Source organism: Coregonus lavaretus, assembly GCF_964263955.1.
Source record: "Coregonus lavaretus genome assembly, chromosome: 2".
Taxonomy (NCBI): Eukaryota; Metazoa; Chordata; class Actinopteri; order Salmoniformes; family Salmonidae; genus Coregonus; species Coregonus lavaretus.
In genome coordinates, this window is record NC_139989.1 from 76476282 (window position 1) to 76501619 (window position 25338).

Here is a 25338-nt window from a genome sequence, read left to right on the forward strand (position 1 = left end):
GTCAATGCACTTCTAATGCCATATCCATATAATTTAGAATGAACCTCTTTGGGGGTGATGCTATGCATAGCAGGTACATCTAGCTTAAAGACTAGCGTCTAAGGGTATGTTTTATTAACTCCCTCAGTTGGGGAGGGGGTTGGTGGGTTTGTGGTAGGGTCAGGGTATTAGCTCACCAGATGGTTACTATTTTATACTTTCATCATTTCATTTAGTTTCTATCTTTTTCCCTCTTTCTTATTATCTTTAAAGATGTCTTCACCTAATAACTATACATTTATGACACTTAACATTAGGGTACTGTAATTAATTTAATTACAGTACTCTTCCGAGTGGCGCAGTGGTCTAAGGCACTGCATCGCAGCGCTAGCTGTGCTACTAGAGATCCTGGTTGAAATCCAGGCTCTGTTGTAGCCGGCCGCGACCGGGAGACCCATGGGGCAGCGCACAATTGGCCCAGCGTCATCCAGGGTAGGGGAGGGAATGGCCGGCAGGGATGTAGCTCAGTTGGTGGAGCATGGCGTTTGCAACGCCAGGGTTGTGGGTTCGATTCCCACAGGGGGCCAGTATGAATTTTTTATTTTTTTTATAATAATAATAATAATGTATGCACTCACTAACTCTGGATAAGAGCATCTGCTAAATGACAAAAAAATAAAAAATAAAAATAAAAATGTAATACTCAGGGAGAAAAAGGTGTAGATTCACGCGCAGAGCGGCAGGTGTGTATTACGCCTTTACAGGATACAGGAATCGTGGTCACAGGCAGGCAATGGTCATACACAGGAAGGCAAACAGGCAGTGAAACAAAACTAGGACTGAAGGCTAAAACTGGTTCTCACAAACGAGCTAGGAAAAGTCTTAGTAGAGTCAAAACAAACAATACCTCACAAGGCACAAACAGAATGAACTGAACTAAATAAGGAGCTGATGAGACCAGGTGAACTAACACAGGTGAAATCAATGAACAAAAATGAAAGACAGGGCTACATTCAAGAACACAAAGAAACAGGGCTATGTTCAAGAACACAAAGAAACAGGGCTACGTTCAAGAACACAAAGAAACAGGGCTACGTTCAAGAACACAAAGAAACAGGGCTACGTTCAAGAACACAAAGAAACAGGGCTACGTTCAAGAACACAAAGAAACAGGGCTACGTTCAATAACACAAGGTGAACTGAGAAAAATAAATACAGAACCTTAAATTGATTACATAGATCACACAGAACGCTCCAAGATGGCGAGGTAGTGCAGTTGTTTTTTTATCGTCTGTCTGTATATAGCCTGTAAATACTCTATTTTCGTACATTTTTCGTACATATTTCCCTATCAGACTTTTCATCCTTCTACAAGATATACTTTCCTGCAACCCGCCTCACTCAATGTGGAACGGATTCTATTATTGACTTACCTTTATCTAGAATCTAGAATCTCCAGTTGAAACTAGCTAGCCAGCTAACTAGCTACTTGCTATTTGCTTTTAGCCACAGCTAAGGTGTTTTCATCCAGAACATTGGATTTTTTCCGCGGGATTAATTTTAATCACTGGACATTGATCACCGGATATTCGGCCAGTCTGCACAGCGCGTTATCGACCCAGAACATATCAGTTCTTCCGCGGAATCACTGATTCACTGGACCTTTAACTCCGGATTCATCGCCACCAGCTGGCTACAACAAAACGGACGCTGTGGTCTGGCTAATCAACCTGAGCTAGGCCCATCTCCCGGATATCTACCTCTCTATCAACTGGACGGGACCACATAGTATTGACGCGGAGCCCCGCCGATCCTACACGACTGGTCTGCCGACGAAATCGTCTGATGTGGTTACGACGTTAACCACGAAGATTCCATCCATCTGCTAGCCCTGGCCCGCTAGCACACGCTAGCCGTGGCCTCTTACTAGTGTTTCACCACCGGACCTTATGATAACTCAGCTATACAGCTGATATCTGCTGGACTGTTCCTTTTTACGGTACTACATCCTGTTTATGTTTAGCCTCAGCCCAAACATGGTTAGTTTATTGTTGTTTCGGTTATTTCTAATTGTACTATATCACTGTAGACCCCCCAGCCTAGCTAAACATGCCTTAGTTAGCTCCTTTGTCCCTCCACCAATACACTCAGAAACCGACTCAATTGATGCCTCTAGAGATACTATCTCTTTCAGTGTTACCCAACGCTTAGGTTTACCTCCACTTTACTCATGTCCTTCCATATCCTTGTCTGTACATAATGCCCTGAATCTTTTCTACAATGCCCGGAGAACTGCCCCCTTTATTCTCTGTACCCAACGCACTAGAAGACCAGTTCTTAAAGCCTTTAGCCGTATCCTTATTCTAGTCCTCCTCTGTTCCTCTGGTGATGTAGAGGCTAACCCAGGCCCTGTAGCCCCCAGTATCACTCCTACACCCCAGGAGCTATCATTTGTTGACTTCTGTAATCGCAAAAGTCTTGGTTTCTTGCACATAAATATCAGAAGTCTACTTCCTAAGTTTGAGTTATTCACTGCGTTAGCACACTCTGCCAACCCTGATGTTCTAGCAGTGTCTGAATCCTGGCTCAGGAAGGCCACCAAAAATTCTGAAATTTCCATCCCCAACTACAACATTTTCCGTCTAGATAGAACTGCCAAAGGGGGTGGAGTTGCAATCTACTGTAGAGATAGCCTGCAGAGCTCTATCATACTATCCAGGTCTGTGCCCAAACAGTTTGAGCTTCTACTTCTAAAAATCCACCTTTCCAGAAATAAGTCTCTCACTGTTGCCGCTTGCTACAGACCCCCCTCAGCCCCCAGCTGTGCCCTGGACACCATATGTGAACTGATTGCCCCCCATTTATCCTCTGAGTTTGTACTGCTTGGTGACCTAAATTGGGATATGCTTAATACCCCAGCCATCCTACAATCCAAGCTAGATGCCCTCAACCTCACGCAAATTATCAACGAACCTACCAGGTACAACCCTAAATCCTTAAACATAGGTACCCTCATAGATATCATCCTGACTAACATACCCTCTAAATACACCTCAGCTGTCTTCAACCAGGATCTCAGCGATCACTGCCTTATTGCCTGCGTCCGTAACGGGTCCGCGGTCAAACAACCACCCCTCATCACTGTCAAACGCTCCCTAAAACACTTTAGCGAGGAGGCCTTCCTAATTGACCTGGCCCAGGTATCCTGGATGGATATAGATCTCATTCCGTCAGTAGAGGATGCCTGGTTGTTCCTTAAAAGTAATTTCCTCTCAATCTTAAATAAACATGCCCCTTTCAAAAAATACAGAACTAAGAACCGATATAGCCCCTGGTTCTCCTCAGACTTGACTGCCCTTGACCAGCACAAAAACATCCTGTGGCGTACAGCATTAGCATCAAATAGCCCCCGCGATATGCAACTTTTCAGGGAAGTTAGGAACCAATATACACAAGCAGTCAGGAAAGCAAAGGCTAACTTTTTCAAACAGAAATTTGCATCCTGTAGCACTAACTCCAAAAAGTTTTGGGACACTGTAAAGTCCATGGAGAATAAGAGCACTTCCTCCCAGCTGCCCACTGCACTGAGGCTAGGAAACACTATCACCACCGATAAATCTACAATAATCGAGAATTTCAACAAGCATTTTGCTACAGCTGGCCATGCTTTCCATCTGGCTACCACTAACCCGGCCACCAACTCTGCACCCTCTGCTGCAACTTGCCCATGCCCCCCCCGCTTCTCCTTCACACAAATTCAGACAGCTGATGTTTTGAAAGCGCTGCAAAATCTGGACCCCTACAAATCAGCTGGGCTAGACAATCTGGACCCTTTCTTCCTAAAACTAGCCGCCGAAATTGTCGCAACCGCTATTACTAGTCTGTTCAACCTCTCTTTCATAACGTCTGAGATCCCCAGAGATTGGAAAGCTGCCGCGGTCATCCCCCTCTTCAAAGGGGGTGACACTCTAGATCCAAACTGCTACAGACCTATATCCATCCTGCCCTGCCTTTCGAAAGTATTCGAAAGCCAAGTTAATAAACAGATCATCGACCATTTCGAATACCACCGTACCTTCTCCGCTATGCAATCTGGTTTCCGAGCTGGTCACGGGTGCACTTCAGCCACGCTCAAGGTCCTAAACGATATTATAACCGCGATTGATAATAGACAGTACTGTGCAGCCGTCTTCATCGACCTGGCCAAGGCTTTCGACTCTGTCAACCACCGCATTCTTATTGGCAGACTAAATAGCCTTGGTTTCTCAAATGACTGCCTCGCCTGGTTCACCAACTACTTCTCAGATAGAGTTCAGTGTGTCAAATCGGAGGGCCTGTTGTCTGGACCTATGGCAGTCTCTATGGGGGTGCCACAGGGTTCAATTCTTGGGCCGACACTTTTCTCTGTGTATATCAATGATGTCGCTCTTGCTGCTGGTGACTCTCAGATCCACCTCTACGCAGACGACACCATTTTGTATACATCTGGCCCTTCATTGGACACTGTGTTAACAAACCTCCAAACGAGCTTCAATGCCATACAACAATCCTTCAGTAGCCTTCAACTGCTCTTAAACACTAGTAAAACTAAATGCATGCTTTTCAATCGAACGCTGCTAGCACCCGCCCACCCGACTAGAATCACCACTCTCGACGGGTCTGACCTAGAGTATGTGGACAACTACAAATACCTAGGTGTCTGGTTAGACTGTAAACTCAACTTCCAGACTCACATAAAGAATCTCCAATCCAAAGTTAAATCTAGGATCGGCTTCCTATTTCGCAACAAAGCCTCCTTCACTCATGCTGCCAAACATGCCCTCGTAAAACTGACTATCCTACCGATCCTTGACTTCGGCGATGTCATTTATAAAATAGCCTCCAACACTCTACTCAGCAAATTGGATGTAGTCTATCACAGTGCCATCCGTTTTGTCTCCAAAGCCCCATACACTACCCACCACTGTGACCTGTACGCTCTTGTTGGCTGGTCCTCACTACATGTTCGTCGTCAAACCCACTGGCTCCAGGCCATCTATAAATCACTGCTAGGCAAATCCCCGCCTTATCTTAGCTCATTGGTCACCATAGCAGCACCCACCCGTAGTCTGCGCTCCAGCAGGTATATCTCACTGGTCATTCCCAAAGCCAACACCTCCTTTGGCCGCCATTCCTTCCAGTTCTCTGCTGCCAATGACTGGAACGAATTGCAAAAATCTCTGAAGCTGGAGACTCTTATCTCCCTCAATAACTTTAAGCATCAGTTGTCAGAGCACCTTACCGATCACTGCACCTGTACACAGCCCATCTGAAATTAGCCCACCCAACTACCTCATCCCTATATTGTTATTTAATTTGCTCTTTTGCACCCCATTATCTCTATTTGCACATAATCTCTTGCACATCTAGCATTCCAGTGTTAATACTATTGTAATTATTCTGCACTATAGCCTATTTATTGCCTTACCTCCATAACTTGCTACATTTGCACACACTGTATATATATTTTCTGTTGTATCTCTGACTTTATGTTTATTTTTTTACCCCATATGTAACTCTGTGTTTTTTTTTTTGTTGCACTACTTTGCTTTGTCTTGGCCAGGTCACAGTTGTAAATGAGAACCTGTTCTCAACTGGTTTACCTGGTTAAATAAAGGTGAAATAAAAAAAATAAAATAAAAAGAAGAGAGGTTAATATGTTCATTAAATTATGTTTTCTAGGTGGAAGGATTACCCTGTGTATGAGATTAAAATGTATCAGCTGATGATTAGGATTGTTAGATGAACCCACTACGTTCCTGATGAACTCAACTGGTGAGCCTCTTTAGCAGCTAGTTCCATGGACACACTGATTCCAAAGTCCTTTGCCAAGGTCAGATGACTTTCAGTCAACAGTCTCTTTTGTGTAGCTTCACTCCGTAGCCCAGATACTAGTCTGTCTCTAATGATGTCATTTAGAACAGCATTAAACTCAGTGTTCTGATAGTTTATTTAATGCAGCAGCAAACATTGTTACTGATTCTCCCTCTTCCTGATGTCTCCTGTGGAACCTGAACCTTTCAGCATTAACTAGTGGTTCTGGTGAAAAATGTCCTTTAAGTATCTCCACAATATCCCCATACGTCTTATTACCTGTTCTGACTGGCTGTAGCAGGCTGCCTAGTAAATTAAATGTCTTTGGCCCCATTACACTAAAACATGGAGGCACAATGTTGTCCTCATCCATGTCATTTACAATAACTAAATATTCAAACCGTTCTGTATATGAGCTCCACTGTTCAATACTTTTATCAAACAACTGTCCAATGTTTCCATCAATTCCAATAATTGTTCATTTCTCAATAAGCTCCTGATTGTCACTCACTTCAATATTGTCCTCAACCAAAGCAATATTTTCCTCAGTCATGTGATCTTCATTCACTTCACTCACTGACGTTTCCTCCTAAATTCGCTCATTTAGCAGATTTAATTAAAAGGTTTGTCTTCACAGTTGAATAAATGTCCTTTCCTTTAATCACTGTATATTCCTCCTTTTTAATCACGTTGTTTTCCCACTCCGATGTCCGTCTCGAGTCCTTTTCTGCCGTCCATGAGGATGTTAACTCCAGTGGTGGAAAAAGTACCCAATTGTCATACTTGAGTAAAAGTAAAGATACCTTAATAGAAAATGACTCAACTAAAAGTGAAAGTCACCCAGTAAAATACTACTTGAGTAAAAGTCTAAAAGTATTAGGTTTTAAATATACTTAAGTATCAAAAGTAAATGTAATTGCTAAAATATACTAAAGTATCAAAAGTTAAAGTACAAGTACAAATCATTTCAAATTCCTTACATAAAGCAAACCAGACAATTTTCTTGTTTTTAAAATGTACGTTCAGCCAGAGGCACACTCCAACACTCAGACAATTTACAAACTAAGCATTTGTATTTACTGAGTCCCCCAGATCAGAGGCAGTAGGGATGTTCTCTTGATAAGTGTGTGAATTGGACCATTTTCTGTCCTGCTAAGCATTCAAAATGTAACAAGTACTTTTGGGTGTCAGGGAAAATGTATGGAGTAAAAAGTACATTATTTTATTTAGGAATGTAGTGAAGTAAAAGTAAAAGTTGTCAAAAATATAAATAGTAAAGTCAAGTACAGATTCCCCAAAAAACAACTTAAGTAGTACTTTAAAGTATTTTTACTTAAGTACTTTACACCATTGGTTAACTCTCTTTCTTAGCTAGCTAGACTATGCACTTGCCTCTGCTATCAATACACTGTGCTAACATTAGCCTATTCTGTACCACAGAAACTAACAGTTTTAAACAGTTGTAAAAACCCACTTCTTCCAGACAGAATAGTTCCTGTAGATTCAGACTTACTCATTATCACTCCCTCTAGGAAATACACGACGCCGCTGTTCTGGTTACTGATGGATTTTATTCTTCTACTAAATTCTCCACCGTCATCAATCCACCGTCGAACTGTTTAAATACATTTCAACACATGCACAAAAAACAAGTTGGCGTTCACGTTACAGAAACCTTGCACGTAAATATGCGCGACAAATAATTAACATAATGAACATACCTCGCTGGCTGCACACAACTGAGAGGGAAATGGGTCCACTTAGAAACAAGAATACTTGTAAATAAACACGTCGTTAATTTAACTTATCTTTCAGAGTACTAAACTTTACCGCCGCTACTTTACCGCGATGTCTGGAACTTGTCACCACTAAAAGCGTCCCAACACAACATAGAATGTACAGATAGTTCCTATCACATAAATACAAGCAAAATCAATATTCAAAATACAAGTTGTACAAATAATAATGAAATTATGTAAAACCTATTAATAATGACATGAATAACATTTATGGCATTTAAACTCCCACCAAATCACATCCTTTGGGATTTCACCTCACAAAATAACATTCATTCTGCTTCAAGCAGTAAAACTGTCTTGTATACAGGCCTGTCAAGATAGACTAGCTTTGTAGTGCGTTTTCCCTTGGTTATCTAAGGTTGAGTCACTAATTAACAGTTTTACCTTTCTGACTCTTCCATCAGTGCTAGGGTACACCTGTGCTACTCTTGCTAATCTCCATTGATTTCGTGGAGAGCAGTCCTCTTGTAGGATGACAATGTCATTAACCTTCGTATTTCTCTTATCCTTTTGCCATATTTGTCTTTGCTGAAGATTAAGGAGGTACTCCTTCTTCCACCGTGTCCAGAATTCGTTTGCCAAGAACTGTACCTGTCGCCATCTCTTGCGGAGGTAGAGATCCTGACTCACAAACTGACCAGGAGGGGGAGTTGTTATCTTTGACTTCATCATGAGGATATGGTTGGGAGTGAGAGGTTCAAGACTTGTTGGATCATTTAAGCGCTCTGTTGTCAGAGGTCTGCTATTTACGATAGCCATCACTTCATACAGGAAGGTTCTAAGTGATGCACTGTCAAGTCTTTTAGCAGATTGGTCAAGGATCGCTGTTAGAACGCTTCTGATGGTCCTAATTTGTCTCTCCCATACACCTCCCATGTGACTTGATGCTGGGAAGTTCATAACAAACTCACATCCATGTTCCTTTACCTGTTCATGATCCAGGTCCTTCATTGCATTCATGAACTCTCCTTTAGCGCCAACAAAGTTGGTGCCTTGATCACATCTCAACTGTCTTACATTTCCACGTATTGCAATGAATGCACGCAGTGCATTGATGAAAGCATCTGTAGTGAGATCATCAAGCATTTCAATATGTATGGCTCTAGAACACATACAAGTGAAAAGAAGACCATATCTTTTCAGTTCTTTTCTCGCTTCTTTCACATAGAATGGTCCGAAGCAATCTATACCACAATATGTGAATGGAGGGGTCATTTCCAGTCTCTCGTCTGGCAAGTCTGCCATCTTTGGTTCCTGTTTGTTCCTTCTATACTTTCTGCATGTTGTGCATTTGTAGATGTGCGAGGCAACTGCGCTGCTGCAACCTGTAACCCATATACCATTGGATCGCAATTCATTGACAGTTATTCCTCTTCCTTGATGATGCACCTTTTCATGGTAGTGCTTGATGAGTAAAGAAGACACATGACTTGCCTTAGGTACAATGGCAGGATGCTTTACATGTGGATGAAGGGCAGATCTTGTCAAACGTCCTCCAACCCTGAGCACACCGTACTCATCGACAAAGGGACTTAGTTTGTGTAGCTTGTTTGTTTTGTCTTTGTGTTTTACTTCCTTGCATTGCTTTATACCTTTGATTTCAGTGCTGAATACTTCAGTTTGAACCAATTTGATGATGAAAAGCTCTGCTTCCTGTCTTTCCTCAACACTTGTGGCTTCATTTGTTTTAAGTTTGAGACCCTTGATTTGCTTAGCATGGCGCTTAAGACGAGCAATAGCTTTGACGGCTCTTTTCCAGTCAGAAAACCTTGTCAGGCGGTCTAACAATGTCCTGTCCTCTTTTGCTTTTGTGTTGAGCACCTGGGCCTTTCGAAGTTCTGGATCATTGTCAATGACCTCACTTACTTTGACGTCTTCTATGGGCAGCTCTCTTTTCCACAGAAAATCTGGCCCATTAAACCAAGTTGAAGCTACAAGCTGATCTGCCTTTAGGCCTCTTGAAGCATGATCCGCAGGATTATCTTCAGAACGTACAAATCGCCATTGCTTTGAATCTGTAGTGGACTTGATTCTTTGGATTCTGTTAGCCACAAAGACGTGGAATCATCTTGCATCATGTTCTTGAAGACCATCTATTTCGAGCTCCTTTCTGAGCACAACACTTGTCCTTGCTGCTACCACTGCTGCAGACAACTCAAGGCGTGGTATTGTGGTCACTTTGGTGGGGGCAACACGTGCTTTCCCCATGACTAACGGACAATGGACATCCCCATTGGTGTTGATTGTTCTGAGATAAGTACACTCCCCATAGCCTGTGACGCTGGCATCTGAGAAGTGGTGAAGCTCGTACTGTTTGACATCTATGAAGTTTGCTGGAATATAGCACCTTCTGATCCTTACATTAGACATGTTTTGTAGATCTTGTAGCCAAGATTCCCACTGTGTCTTGAGCTCCTCTGAGAGTGGTTAATCCCAACCGGCCTTGTCTCGACACAGTTGTTGCAATATCTGCTTTCCTAGGAGAATGAATGGGGCTACGAACCCCAATGGGTCGTAGATGGAAGCTACTGTTGATAGCACTCCTCTTCTGGTCAACGGGTGTTCCTTGACTGTAACTCTGAGCTGAAAGTCATCAGAGGACACGCACCATTGCACTCCGAGAGCTCTTTCAATGAGTGGCTCTCCCAAAGCCATATCAAGGTTTTTGACACTTTCAGCGCACTCTTCCTTTGGTATTGATTTCAATACATGCTTGCTGTTGGAGACGAACTTATGTAGTCTTAGCTTGCCTGTGCTGCAAAGACCTCTTGCTTCCTTGATGAGTTGAATTGCCTCAGCATCAGACGTTACACTCACCAGTCCATCGTCAACATAAAAATTCCTTTGGATGAATTTAACAGCGTTTTGGTTAAATTGATCCTGACCTTTAGCGGCTAGATGTTTGAGACCAAAATTGGCACAGCCGGGTGAGGAGGCTGCCCCAAACAGATGGACTTTCATCCGGAAAGTTGATGGCGGAGACATCAGGTCACCATTCTCCCACCATAAGAACCTCAGGTAGTCTTGGTCTTCCGGTCTTACATGGAACTGATGGAACATTCACTCCACATCACACATAATAGCAATTGGGCCCTTGCGAAACCTGCAGAGAACTCCCACCTAGGTATTTGTGAGCTCTGGCCCAGTAAGAAGGTGGTCATTCAATGACGTGTCTTGGAATCTTGCTGAGCAATCGAAGACGACGCGTATCTTCCCAGGCTTTTGAGGGTGGTATACCCCGTGGTGGGGAATATACCAGGCTGGATGATTGTTGAGTTCCTTTTCGGGAACCTTCTCAGCATCACCACGAGCAATGATATCTTTCATGAAGTTCATGTAGTCTGAGCAGTATTTCTGGTCTCTCTTGAGCCTTCGTTCCAAGCCTCTTAGACGCTGAACAGAACATGACTTATTATTGGGTAGATTTGGTCTGTCTTGTTTGAAAGGTAAGGGCATTTCATAATGACCATCTTGTTTGTGTTTGATTTCATCTCTCAGCTTAGTCAAGAAGTGGAGATCTTCCTGAGAGACGGTTGCATCTTCTTCAACTCTTTCACTGAAATCAGATTCTAGTACCTTAATTACATCATTTGGACTGATCATTTCCTTGATCTGAGTCTTGCAAACATAGTGAACTTCACCTTTGAGCTTGATTGTTGGTTTGGGTTCAGGTGTCACTTTTCTTACAATGATGCGGTGACTTACTCCAATTGCATCACTGTAGTGCTCTTGTGGGTCACCATAACTCACTATGCTCCAACTTAGATCAGTTCTCTGAGCAAAGGGTTCGTTTTCTTCTCCACATACGACTTCTCTGGGCATTAGCGCTTGTGGGCAATTGAATCCGATTAGCAGACCAATTTCACATTCCTTTGGCGGTGCAATGTGTTCTGCAAGATGCTCCAAATGAGGCCATGCTTTAGCGGTCTCTGAAGTTGGAATGTGTGTCCGATTGGCAGGGATAAATTCACGAGTGTACGTTGTTGGCACTGTGATCTTCTTAGAGGAGAATAGACCTCTTATTTATAGGTATTTGAGTTTTTTACAGGGTACAATTGTCCCTTTTGACGACATTGTAGATAGTTTCAGCTTCACTTGTTCCGTGTTCGTATCTAGAATGTTTGCTACTTCCTCAAGAATGAAGGAAGAATCACTTTGTGAATCTAGCAGAGCATAGACAAGAACTTCCTTACTTGAATCACTTTGCGTTGACACATAGACAGGTACTATCGTTGAAGTTTGTGTAGTATTGCCATCTTGCAAACTCTGTTGGATGTGGTTTCCTTGATAACCTCTTGTGTTGACAGTAGCTTTCTTTCCTTGCCATAACTTATGTATTTAGATGTTTCCCCTTTTGGTTCTTGTTTTGAGCGATCTTCGTGTAGGCATGTGGGATGACGTTTTGAGCAGGTGTCACAGACCATCCGGCTACTGCAGCTCTTGGATTGATGGCCATGACTTAAACATCCGAAGCACAGTCTTTCATTCTGAATGAACTTGACTCGTTCGGCGACTGTCCTTTCAATGAATTTGAAGCACTTGTGTAAACTGTGTCCTAATTTCTTACATAACACACATGTGACTATGTTTCTCTCACTGATGTTAGTTGTGAAGATCTTGGCACCTACAGTTTGGTTCTTGATCTTTGCTTTATCAGGTTCACTTTGTCGTAATGCGTTGTAGGATGTTATAGGGTTGCACGCAATACTAGCTTCCATCGACAGGAATGTCACAAAATAGTTAAAGCTTGGGAACCTTCTGTGTTCCAGTTGGTATTGTGTGGCCCTTCGGTTCCATCTGCTACTTAACCAGTCGGGTAGTTTGGCAGCTAGTTTTTGATTCTCAATATCATCATTAAGAACCTTTAGACTCTCATTGTGAGCAATAGCGAATTCACAACTACGTAGAAAGTCTACAAATGTTCTTAAGTCTGCACTCTCCTTAGGAGCTAGTTTTGGCCAAGCATGTAATTTGTCTCGGAAGGCCTTGGCAATCACAAACGGCTCACCATAACGTTCCTTGAGCAGGTCCCATGCTGCATGATATGAATCTTCTGGATCGATCAGAAAATAACCTTCTACTGCTTCTTTAGCAGCTCCTCCCACATATTTCTGAAGGAAGAAGATTTTCTCTGCAGCTGGAATATTTTTTCTCTCAATCAGTGTCTAAAAGGAAGACTTCCAATGGTTAAACTTGAGTGGATCCCCACTAAAAATTGTAGGCTCTGGAATGGGAAGCCTATTTGCTGATATAGCCTCAGCCAGGACTTTCGCAAGCTCTCTTGTGTCGTTTTGAAGCACACTTCTTGGAGCCACATCCCTTAGTGGTTGTGGGTTCTGATACACAGGATTCACCTGATCAATTGGTTGCTCAAATGTAGGCAGCTCAAACTTATGTGGAGTAAGCCTTTGGTCTGGATACAACTCATTTTCGTCATAGACTTGAAGCCTTGCTCTGGCCGCGTTCAGTCTTTTTATCTCCTCTAAACGTCCAAGCTCTCTTTTTAAGTCTTCTACAGATATTTTCCTTGCAGCATTCTCTTCTTGCTGTTTCTTTAAGAGCAAAGCTTCTTGTCTCTCCTTTTCTATCTTACGTTCAGTCTCTTCTCTTTCGCCTTGAAGACGACGAGTTACTGCAGCTACTTCTTGCTCTGCAACTATCTTCTTGTCCTCAACTTCAAGTCTTTGGAGTTTCTCTTGGTGGCACTCTTGCTCAGCCATAATCTTCAACACAGCCTTTGTGGCTGCATACTCAGCAGCGGCTTCTTGTCGTTTAACTGAGGATACATTAGAGCGAATGGAAGTGGCCTTAGAAGACTTAAAGTCTGGAGATGACACACTGGAAATCGTAGATGCGAATACGGAGCTTGCATCCGGCCAAATCAGTTCCTCCTTTGTTCCTTGAATTTGAGATTGCGCGTTGTGTACAACAATCTTGGTGACTGATATACATTTATCCAGCTTGCGGCGCATCTCGTGAGCTGGGCTGTCAATCCTGCGATATTCTTCATAAACATTATTCAGTTCAGATAACTCTCTTTGAATAGTGCTGCTGTGTTCGTGTAGGATGTTACTTGGATCTTGTTTTGTAACTGATTTCTTAGCCACCTTAGTTAAAGCTTTCCAGCGTTCATAAATGCTGTCAAAGCGAATTAGTAGTTCTTTTTTTTTTTTTCTTTCTGAAATTATTTTCCCTTTTCCGTTAATGTACGGGCTCTTCCACTTCGTCAAGGCTCTTCAGACTGTACTGCTTCTTGTACAACGCTAGACTCATCTGTCTGCTCTGTCTCTTCTAATGGCTCTACGAGTGATCCTTTACACTGACTCTCTTTACTTCTATGTGACATATTAACTTATTTGAAAGTAACCTGTACACAAGACAGTTGTCTTAAATAAACAGTGGAGTTTACAACAAATATTTTACAAAAATAAATACTCAAGAGAATAGAATATGCCAAGTTAAGTTATTGTCTTTGAAATTAACCCTTCAGAATAAAGGCAGGCATTATAAAGATTTTTAAATGTTGCAGAATCACTCAAAATAACAGCTTTCTTAAATGCACAAACATAAATCCTCTTCTTAAGTAAATCAATGACTTATATTCAATGAAATAAAGAATTATCAATATCGCTAAATCACTTACATTAATGTCTCTTAATATCTTGTTACACACTGTTATGTTACTTGGCTACACACAGCCCCAGTGGCGGTTCTAGACACATTTTACTAGGGGGGCTAAGGAGGGGCCAGTGTTTAATCAGGGGGGCACACATAAAAAAACTGGCAACACATGATATTCAAAGATTATAAACTTTATTTTACTTTAAAATCATATGACATTTATTATATCACGTATTTTGTACAAGAGTGCAGATGCAAGAGAGATAGTGCCATAAAAATGAAAAAAAATAAAAAAAATTTTTTTTTTAAAGTACAGGGTACAAATACAGGGTTCATATTCAATGTGAACAAAACTCCAGGATACAACAAAGGGTACAACAATGTGCCATTTCCTATTTATGGAAGCCCCACTACTGTGGACAGTTGATTCCACATTTTGTTTTAAGAAAGAAAACTTTCTGAGTGATTTATAAACAAAACACACTACCCTGTATCCATTTAGGTAAAATAAACCAAATCAGAAAAGAAATTCAATTCAAAGAGGCTTTACTAGCATGACCATATTGACATACAGTATTGCTAAAGCACATAAACAGGGAAACGTGTTACACATTAACATCCAGTAGTCCAATAGGATGCAGACAATAAACATTAAGTTAACATTCGTTTAAAAGCAACAATCATGTCAACACAATGTAGCAATATGAACAACACTGATGGATACCAGCAACAACATGAAAACAAGAATATTACAGCTGTGTGTGTGTGTGTGTGTGTCTGTGTCTTTGTGTACTTCACTGTCAGTTGATGAGCAGGTGTACAAAAAAAGGCTTTACAACATATATGGGCAAGTCCATTTAGGACAGCACATTTCCACCATAGTTCACATTAGGAAAAAATGACAGCATGAATGCTCACTAAACAAACATATACTACATATACCTTTTTATACACATTTTTTTTCAGTAATTTTTTAAGAGTGAAAGGGAAGTAAGCAATCGCTCATCATAGGATCATACATATTTCAGTTACAATATTAGTTACAATATTAGTGTTAGTTAGATCATCATGTCAAAGCTGGACCTGCAAAGTCTGAACGACACAAGTGTGCAATGATTGGAGTGATTTTGTTTCTTTTTTTTCTTGCTTTGCTTGTTTTCAAAAGGAAAAATCATAGTTGGTAAAAAATAAAATAAACTTTCGTTGAAAGGTATCACACTGTATAATTTACAAATATCTAAAGAGGTTTAGTGGATGCCATAAAACATCTGTGGAGCTTGAAGATTTGTAGTACATAGATGTTTGGCAGAGATAATTCAAAAGAATAAAATCATAAACTCTATCTATCTATCTATCTATCTATCTATCTATCTATCTATCTATCTATCTATCTATCTATCTATCTATCTATCTATCTATCTATCTATCTATCTATCTATCTATCTATCTATCTATCTATCTATATATCTATCTATCTATCTATCGAGAGAGAGAGAGAGAGAGAGAGAGAGAGAGAGAGAGAGAGAGAGAGAGAGAGAGAGAGAGAGAGAGAGAGAGAGAGAGAGAGAGAGAGAGAGAGAGAGAGAGAGAGAGAGAGAGAGAGAGAGAGAGAGAGAGAGAGAGAGAGAGAGAGAGAAGTGTTTCCTTAGAGCAGTACATGCAGCAATCACTTAATGGAGTGATGTCATAATGGGCCACAAAACTTTGGGGATGTGGATGGAAAGTTACAGGCAGGAGAGGGGAACCAACAGAAGCAGGTCTTGAGACATGAGTTTGCCCCTTTTTGAAAACCTCTTGAGAGAGGATTGGTGGGATATATATACATACATACAAACATACATACACTCTAGTAGTGTGTGGAACTACTGGTACTGTGAGGAAAAAAAGATAGATGATGTAAAATGAAAAATAAAACAAGCTTCAGCTTCTTAAGACACGGTGGGTTCATCTAAGTAGACACATGTAACTTCATGTGGACACCAGACTGTCTTTGTCTACACATCTAACTTCATATGGACCCCAGACCGTCTCTGTTTACACATGTAACTTCATATGGACACCAGACTCTTTGTCTACACATGTAACTTCATATGGGCACCAGACTGTCTCTGTCTACACATGTAACTTCATATGGACACCAGACTGTCTTTGTTTACACATTTAACTTCATATGGGCACCAGACTGTCTCTGTCTACACATGTAACTTCATATGGACACCAGACTGTCTTTGTTTACACATTTAACTTCATATGGGCACCAGACTGTCTCTGTCTACACATGTAACTTCATATGGACACCAGACTCTTTGTCTACACACGTAACTTCATGTGGACACCAGACTAACTCCATTCATTTTACCGGTGGTATTGAGAACAGATAAACCCACCGTGTCTTAAGAAGCTCAAGCTTGTTGTTTTATTGTTCATTATATCTATTTTTCCTCACAGCGGCACTCATACGCTACTAGCGTATATATCATATAGATACACTACAGTAACAGGATACGGCGGTTGTGCTGTCTGGCAAAACGGTGCGCCACTCTAATTTACCCGTGTAGAACGTTGCCGTGTAGAGCGTTGCATTAGTTCCGCTTTTGGCGCTCGCGTGTAAAATAGTTATAAATTCATAATTTTTTATTTGGTCAGCACGGGGGGGCCACAGGGGTGGCCAGGGACATTTCCAGGGAGGCACGGGCCTCCCCCGGCCTCCGTGTAAAACCGCCACTGCACAGCCCTTTGAAGTCCTTTATATTTTCCAATCCTTGTGTCACCTTTTCAGAACACAAACTTAAGTGTCTGACTTACGGACGTCTTCATGAAAGAAAAAACGGATGAACTTGTGTGAGTCCTTTAACACTGAACAGTGGCTTATCTGTGAGTCCGTCTTGACGAGCCGTCTTGCAGAGCAGGTCAGGAAACGATCACGCAGACTCGAGTTCGACTATCACTCCCTCCAGGAAATACACGACTCCGCTGTTCTGGTTACTGATGGATTTATTCTTCTACTAAATTCTCCACCGTCATCAATCCACCGTCGAACTGTTTAAATACATTTCAACACATGCACAAAAAACAAGTTGGCGTTCACGTTACAGAAACATTGCACGTAAATATGCGCGACAAATAATTAACATAATGAACATACCTCGCTGGCTGCACACAACTGAGAGGGAAATGGGTCCACTTAGAAACAAGAATACTTGTAAATAAACACGTCGTTAATTTAACTTATCTTTCAGAGTACTAAACTTTACCACCGCTACTTTACCGCGATGTCTGGAACTTGTCACCACTAAAAGCGTCCCAACACAACATAGTATGTACAGATAGTTCCTATCACATAAATACAAGCAAAATCAATATTCAAAATACAAGTTGTACAAATAATAATGATATTATGTAAAACCTATTAATAATGACATGAATAACATTTATGGCAGTTAAACCACACATTTTCTATAGGATTGAGGTCAGGGCTTTGTGATGGCCACTCCAATAACTTGACTTTGTTGTCCTTAAGCCATTTTGCCACAACTTTGGAAGTATGCTTGGAGTCATTGTCCATTTGGAAGACTCATTTGTGACGCTACCACATACAATGACATTCTAGACGATTCTGTGCACAAAGTAAGGTCCATACAGAAATGGTTTGAACTGGAAGAACTTGACTGGCCTGCACAGAGCCCTGACCTCAACCCCATCGAACACCTTTGGAATGCCTACTGCGAGCCAGGCCTAATCGCCCAACATCAGTGCCCAACCTCACTAATTATCTTGTTGCTGAATGGAAGCAAGTCCCCGCAGCAATGTTCCAACATCTAGTGGAAAGCCTTCCCAGAACAGTGGAGGCTGGTATAGCAGCAAAGGGGGGACCAACTCCATATTAATGGCCATGATTTTGGAATGAGATGTTGCACCAGCATGTGTAATGAGATGTTGGACCAGCAGGTGTAATGAGATGTTGGACCAGCAGGTGTAATGAGATGTTGGACCAGCAGGTGTAATGATATGTTGTCCACATACTTTTGATCATGTAGTGTCTGTTTGGTGAAGTAATAAAGAAGGTGTAATATTTTGGGTAGATGTTCCTAGAACAGATTATAACTATATATGGACATATTATAAAGTATGTGTATGAATAGACTCTTAAGGATTAAAGTGGAACTGAGATGAGGAAGTGAATCAGTAGGCCAATGTGACCATGTTACAAGTAAGTTCCACTTGTTAAATCCACTTCAGTCAGTGTAGATGCAGGGGAGGAGACTGGTAGGGGGGGGTTGCAACTCAATATTAGGAGGGTGTTCTTCATGTTTTTTACACTGTTTGTTTGTTGCTTTATGTAATGGCATATATTTAAATGCTTTGTGTAATGTCACATAATTTAATGCTTTATGTAATGGCATATATTTTAATGCGTTATGTACACTGAGTGTACAAAACATTATGAACACCTGCTTTTTCCGTGACATAGATTGATGAGGTGAATCAAGGTGAAAGATATGATCTCTTATTTATGTAACTTGTTAAATAAACTTCAATCAGTGTAGATGAAGGGGAGGAGAGAGGTTAATGAATGATTTTTAAGCCTTGAGACAATTGAGACATGGATTGTGTAAATGTGCCATTCAGATGGTGAATAGGCAAGACAAAAGATTTAAGTGTCTTTGAACGGGGTATGGTAGTAGGTACCAGGCACACAGGTTTTTGTCAAGAACTGCAACGCTGCTGGGTTTTTCACGCTCAAAAGTTTCCTGTGTGTATCAAGAATGGTGTTCTTAATGTTTTGTATACTCAGTGTATGCTTTTTGCTTTATGTAATGGCATATGTTTTATTGCTTCATGTAATGTATTTTATCTATTGAAATATAGTTTTGAAATATTTTAAAATGTAGTTTCATGGGGATTTATTATGTTTTTCAGAATCTCCAACCAAATTCGGAGATCAGTCTCTCCAGTACCAAGTCATCTGTCCATGAAGAGTGACTTCTCTATGGATCGTCCTATACATTTTAGTGATGGATCAGTGACCTTTGACCCTAGGTAAGTTACTGGTCAGAATTTATGATATTACTATTGAATAGGAGAATCTTCTAGATCTGAAACCAGATGTATTTTGTGTATCTGAGTATATACTGTAAAGCATCTGCTTATAATTAGTTGTTTATGTCATATATTTTTAATATTCTGAGTGTACAAAACATTAGGAACACCTGCTTTTTCCGTGACATAGATTGATGAGGTGAATCCAGGTGAAAGACATGATCTCTTATTTATGTAAGTTGTTAAATCAACTTCAATCAGTGTAGATGAAGGGGAGGAGAGAGGTTAATGAATGATTTTTAAGCATTGAGACATGGATTGTGTAAATGTGCCATTCAGATGGTGAATAGGCAAGACAAAATATTTAAGTGCCTTTGAACGGGGTATGGTGGTAGGTATTGTAAGATTAAATAATAAATATGCCATTTAGCAGACGCTTTTATCCAAAGCGACTTACAGTCATGTGCGCATACATTTTTACGTATGGGTGGTCCCGGGGATCGAACCCACTACCCTGGCGTTACAAGCGCCATGCTCTACCAATTGAGCTACAGAGGACCACAGTAAGCTGATATACAGGTCGGATTCTGAATTGTGAAAAGGAAGCCACATCCCTACGTATAACAGTCTGTATAGTTTCTGACACTGACTCCAACTGAGGTTCCCAATGTGAGGGGTTTGGAAATAGTATATGAGGAAAATCTGTTTCATAATCAAAATGATCTAATAACTTCAATCTTCTATGATAGAAGTGTAGATTCCTCCGGAGCTCCCTGCAGTCCACCTGTTTAGGAGTTGGTATGAAAGTCAGTCCTCTTTCTAGAACCTCACTCTCGGCTTGGTTGAGCCCAATGGGACATTGCTGGACAAGGCCTCAAATCGGTTGTGAAGTACTATGGACATATTCACGATCACTAAACTGGTGGTTAGACAGGGTAGATCCAAGAGCAGGCCTCTGCTGTCATCTAGAGGGCGTTTTCTCTGTACTGCTTGACACATGGAGACTCAATGGAGGCACGGTGCAAAGTGCTCAAAGTAAGGCCCAAACAATTGGTTGTCAGGCTGGGATCTACAAAGCAGTATGTTCTTCAATTAGATGCCAACTAATATTCATACAGGGACAATAGGTGGGGCAGGAGGAAGAATGGTGTTCCTGATTTTCAGAAGAATTCCCCTTTTTTCTTTGTAGCTTCAGATTGAGATTGTTGTTATTCTCCAATATGTTTTTCTTCAGTGAGCCACTCTGGATTCTCCAAGGGGAAAACTCCCTCTATTCTCCACTAGAGAGTTGGAGCTCCATGCTTTTGCTGGGAATTGTCCACTGTTGGTATACATTTACATTTACTCCTGACGTTTCACCACAATAGGCTTCTTCAGACAATGGGACAAAAAGTACCAGCAGGTGTTTACTGCCATCTAGTGGAAGATACCAATAAAACACTTTATTATCAGGGTGGGGAGACGGTTGAGCTGAAACAGAAAGTAAAGTTGTTCTTTTTTACAGGATCCATTTTGAGACGACAGAGCAGAAAACACTGTCTGGAGAGAAGTACAAAATAAAGTAAGTATTTCTGAACAATAGTCTATTCTAATGGACAGAGTAAGAGAATGAATACCTGGAATGAGATATTACTAGTTAGTAGAACTGCTACTTGAGCTTAGTTGGTGATAAACAGCAGTTTTCAAAGTAGAAACGGATCAGCTAAGGCCTACGTGTCATCAGTCAAACGTCTGGTAAAGATGGTGGAGGAGCTTTTAAATGATAGGGTTTTATGTTTATCTCAGGGTTTCTCAATCCTTTTGTTCTTGCCCAGCATTTACACACCTGATTCAACTAATCATCAGATAATTTAAGACAGTTTATTATTTGAGGCATACAAATGAACATTCTCAAATTAAAAACCTTTTGGATTTGTAGGCCTGTTTACACTTTATTATAGGCATACAGGAATTCACATTTGAGGAAAAAAGCTCAACTAAATTTGGTTTCAAGTAAATGATATGTTTAGCTAAAATAATGTAACAAGAAGAAGTACAAAAAAAAAACTGAAGCAAGATTCAATACAATGTGATGAGTTACTGCTGTCGCATGCAACTGACTGTTAGCGCCACCCTCTGGTTACTGTTGTTATATAAAGTGAGATGACAGAGGAGAAAACACTATATGGAGAGATAAAAAAATATGTAGTATTTCTGAACAATAATCTAGTCTAAAGGACAGAGTAAGATAATAAATACCTTGAATGACAGTATTACTACTTAGTAGAAGGATCACAAACTCACCGGGTTCTGTCATATTATTATCCTACACCAGTGCAGTCAGAAGTTATGCGTTTTCCTCATATGAAAGTGAAAGTAAGTTTGTAGCCTACGCAGTTACAATATGGCTGTTGAAACTGTGGCGCACATTTCTCGGCAACATTAGACGTAGGATAAATGTGTTGATTTGAAGGAAAGACGGGCAGACTCTGGTAAGTCTAGGCTACACAGAACTATTATAAAGTGAAGTCGTCGTCAGACATTCAATAGACAGAGCAGGCTTGAGATATGATTCTTTATCATGCTGACCAACCTGGGCCTGGTTTCCGCGATGGGATTTAGGCTTAATGCTGGGTACGCATAAAAAGTGGGAAACGAGACTGAACAAAATACAAAGTTGAGTAAACGCTATTTTGCAAAGAAAAAGGTGTGTAAGAGAGTTTACCCTCCACTACAACCCTGTTGATGTGGTGTGCAGCATAGAGTGTATAGTCCTTTAGTCTCTATGGACCAGATGGTAGTGTACAGATCAGAGATGGCTTGATGTGGTGAGCAGCATAGAGTGTATAGTCCTTTAGTCTCTATGGGCCAGATGGTAGTGTACAGTTCAGAGATGGCTTGATGTGGTGTGCAGCATAGAGTGTATAGTCCTTTAGTCTCTATGGGCCAGATGGTAGTGTACAGTTCAGAGATGGCTTGATGTGGTGTGCAGCATAGAGTGTATAGTCCTTTAGTCTCTATGGACCAGATGGTAGTGTACAGTTCAGAGATGGCTTGATGTGGTGTGCAGCATAGAGTGCATAGTCCTTTAGTCTCTATGGGCCAGATGGTAGTGTACAGTTCAGAGATGGCTTGATGTGGTGAGCAGCATAGAGTGTATAGTCCTTTAGTCTCTATGGGCCAGATGGTAGTGTACAGTTCAGAGATGGCTTGATGTGGTGTGCAGCATAGAGTGCATAGTCCTTTAGTCTCTATGGACCAGATGGCCAGTTGGTGAGGGCTAAAGCATGGGGAAAGAAACTGTTCAGATGGGGTCTATAACATCCAATCACATAGGTTTACAGCAGCGGACAGATTAAAATTCATCGCTACTAACTCAAACTGCCTTGGTTTAAATAAAGACCATTTCTGTAAAGATAAAAAAGTATATAACTTATAAATCATGAGCCTCATCTTGAGGAGTCTCCTGTGACAGTATTCATAAAGAGTAGGAGTACTGATCTGGGATCAGTTTTGCCTTTTAGATCATAATGAAACAGATTAGATGGACAGGGGGGACCTGATCCTAGATCAACACTCCTCCTCTGAGACACTGCCTTTATGAATAAGGGCCCAGGAGTCACCAGGACCAACTGGAAGTCTCTCTGGATAAGAGCTTCTGCTAAATGACGTAAATGTAAATGTGGTATGAGTCACCAGGACCAAGAAACCAAACACATGGTGTTGTAAAGTCTAGTTACAGCAGGGGTTTACTGTCATCTAGTGGAAGATACCAATAAAACACTTTATTATCAGGGTGGGGAGACCGTTGAGCTGAAACAGAAAGTAAATGTTTCTTTTGTACAGGATCCATTTTGAGACGACCGCGCAGAAAACACTATATGGAGAGAACTGAAAAATAAAGTAAGTATTTCTGAACAATAATCTATTCTAATAGACAGAGTAAGAGAATGAATACCTGGAATGAGATAGTACTAGTTAGTAGAACTACTACTTGAGCTTAGTTGCTGCTGACAGACAGCAGTTTTCAAAATGGAAACTAATCAGTAGGTCTATGTGTTATCAGCAAAACGTCTGGTAAAGATGGTGCAGGAGCTTTTCAATGATATGGTTTGATGTTTTTCTCAGGGTTTCTCAATCATTTTGTTCTTGGCCAGCATATACCCACCTGATTCAACTAATCATCAAATATTTTAAGACAGTTTATTTGAGGACTGTTAACAATTATTAAAGGCCTACAGTAAATCATATTTCGGAGAGAAAAAAACACAACTAAACCTGGTTTGGAGTACATTATAAGTTTAGCAAAAATAATGTAAGAGATGTCTTGAAGAAGCACTATAAAAAAATGGAATCAAGATTTGGCACAATGTCAGGAGTTACTGCTATCACATGCAACTGACTGTTAGCGCCACCCTCTGGTTACTATTGGTATATAAAGGGATGAGGCCATGACTGCAGTTGAAACTGAAAATAACAAAGTATCTGTACAGGGGCCATTTTGAGATGACAGAGCAGCTCATAGTTTAATCTCTAAACTGCAACGCAGTTTCAAAGTAAAGTGAGTATTTCAGGTTAATAATCTAGAATAAAGGGAACATTAGGAATTCACCAAACTAGTGTTGGAGTGCTGCTGGGCCATTCCTACCATGCAGAGCCTTTTCTGGCCCCAGGAAATATCACTTCTTATTTAGTGTAAAATGTGGATTCCAAAAGGCTTTAAATATAAAGTCAGGTGTCCTTTACCTTAAACTGGAGGCAAAAGAAACGCACACCTGTTTAGGAGAGGTGCTGGCTAGCAGAGTAGAACACCTGTTTAGGAGAGGTGCTGGCTAACAGAGGAGAACACCTGTTTAGGAGAGGTGCTGGGTAACAGAGTAGAACACCTGTTTAGGAGAGGTGCTGGCTAGCAGAGTAGAACACCTGTTTAGGAGAGGTGCTGGGTAGCAGAGTAGAACACCTGTTTAGGAGAGGTGCTGGCTAGCAGAGTAAAACACCTGTTTAGGAGAGGTGCTGGGTAGCAGAGTAGAACACCTGTTTAGGAGAGGTGCTGGGTAACAGAGTAGAACACCTGTTTAGGAGAGGTGCTGGGTAACAGACATTTAAAAAATTTTTACATTTACGTCATTTAGCAGACGCTCTTATCCAGAGCGACTTACAGTTAGTGAATACATTTTTTTTAAATAATGGCCCCCCGTGGGAATCAAACCCACAACCCTGGCGTTGCAAACGCCATGCTCTATCAACTGAGCTACAACCCTGCCGGCCATTCCCTCCCCTACCCTGGACGACGCTGTGCCAATTGTGCGCCGCCCATGAGTCTCCCGGTCGCGGCTGGCTACGACAGAGCCTGGATTCGAACCAGGATCTCTAGTGGCACAGTTAGCACTGCGATGCAGTGCCTTAGACCACTGCTCCACTCAGGAGACTATAAAAGAGTAGAACACCTGTTTAGGAGAGGTGCTGGCTAACAGAGGAGAACACCTGTTTAGGAGAGGTGCTGGCTAACAGAGGAGAACACCTGTTTAGGAGAGGTGCTGGCTAACAGAGGAGAACACCTGTTTAGGAGAGGTGCTGGCTAACAGAGTAGAACACCTGTTTAGGAGAGGTGCTGGCTAACAGAGTAGAACACCTGTTTAGGAGAGGTGCTGGCTAACAGAGAACACCTGTTTAGGAGAGGTGCTGGCTAACAGAGTAGAACACCTGTTTAGGAGAGGTGCTGGCTAACAGAGTAGAACACCTGTTTAGGAGAGGTGCTGGGTAGCAGAGTAGAAGACCTGTTTAGGAGAGGTGCTGGCTAACAGAGGAGAACACCTGTTTAGGAGAGGTGCTGGGTAACAGAGTAGAACACCTGTTTAGGAGAGGTGCTGGGTAGCAGAGTAGAACACCTGTTTAGGAGAGGTGCTGGGTAGCAGAGTAGAACACCTGTTTAGGAGAGGTGCTGGCTAACAGAGTATAACCTGTTTAGGAGAGGTGCTGGGTAGCAGAGGAGAACACCTGTTTAGGAGAGGTGCTGGGTAGCAGAGGAGAACACCTGTTTAGGAGAGGTGCTGGGTAACAGAGTAGA

At 41.4% G+C, this 25338-nt stretch overlaps 1 protein-coding gene across 1 annotated transcript in view; it reads left to right on the plus strand.

Moving 5' to 3' along the window:
- The window catches only part of LOC311140530 (NACHT, LRR and PYD domains-containing protein 3-like), a 106665-nt gene that overhangs the window by 54372 nt on the left and 26955 nt on the right, over positions 1-25338 (plus strand). Inside the window, exons 2-4 of the mRNA XM_084175615.1 lie at positions 19173-19292; positions 20527-20619; positions 20797-20853. Coding sequence (XP_084031741.1) covers positions 19173-19292; positions 20527-20619; positions 20797-20853 — 270 coding nt within the window. The remainder of the gene's footprint in view (positions 1-19172; positions 19293-20526; positions 20620-20796; positions 20854-25338) is intronic.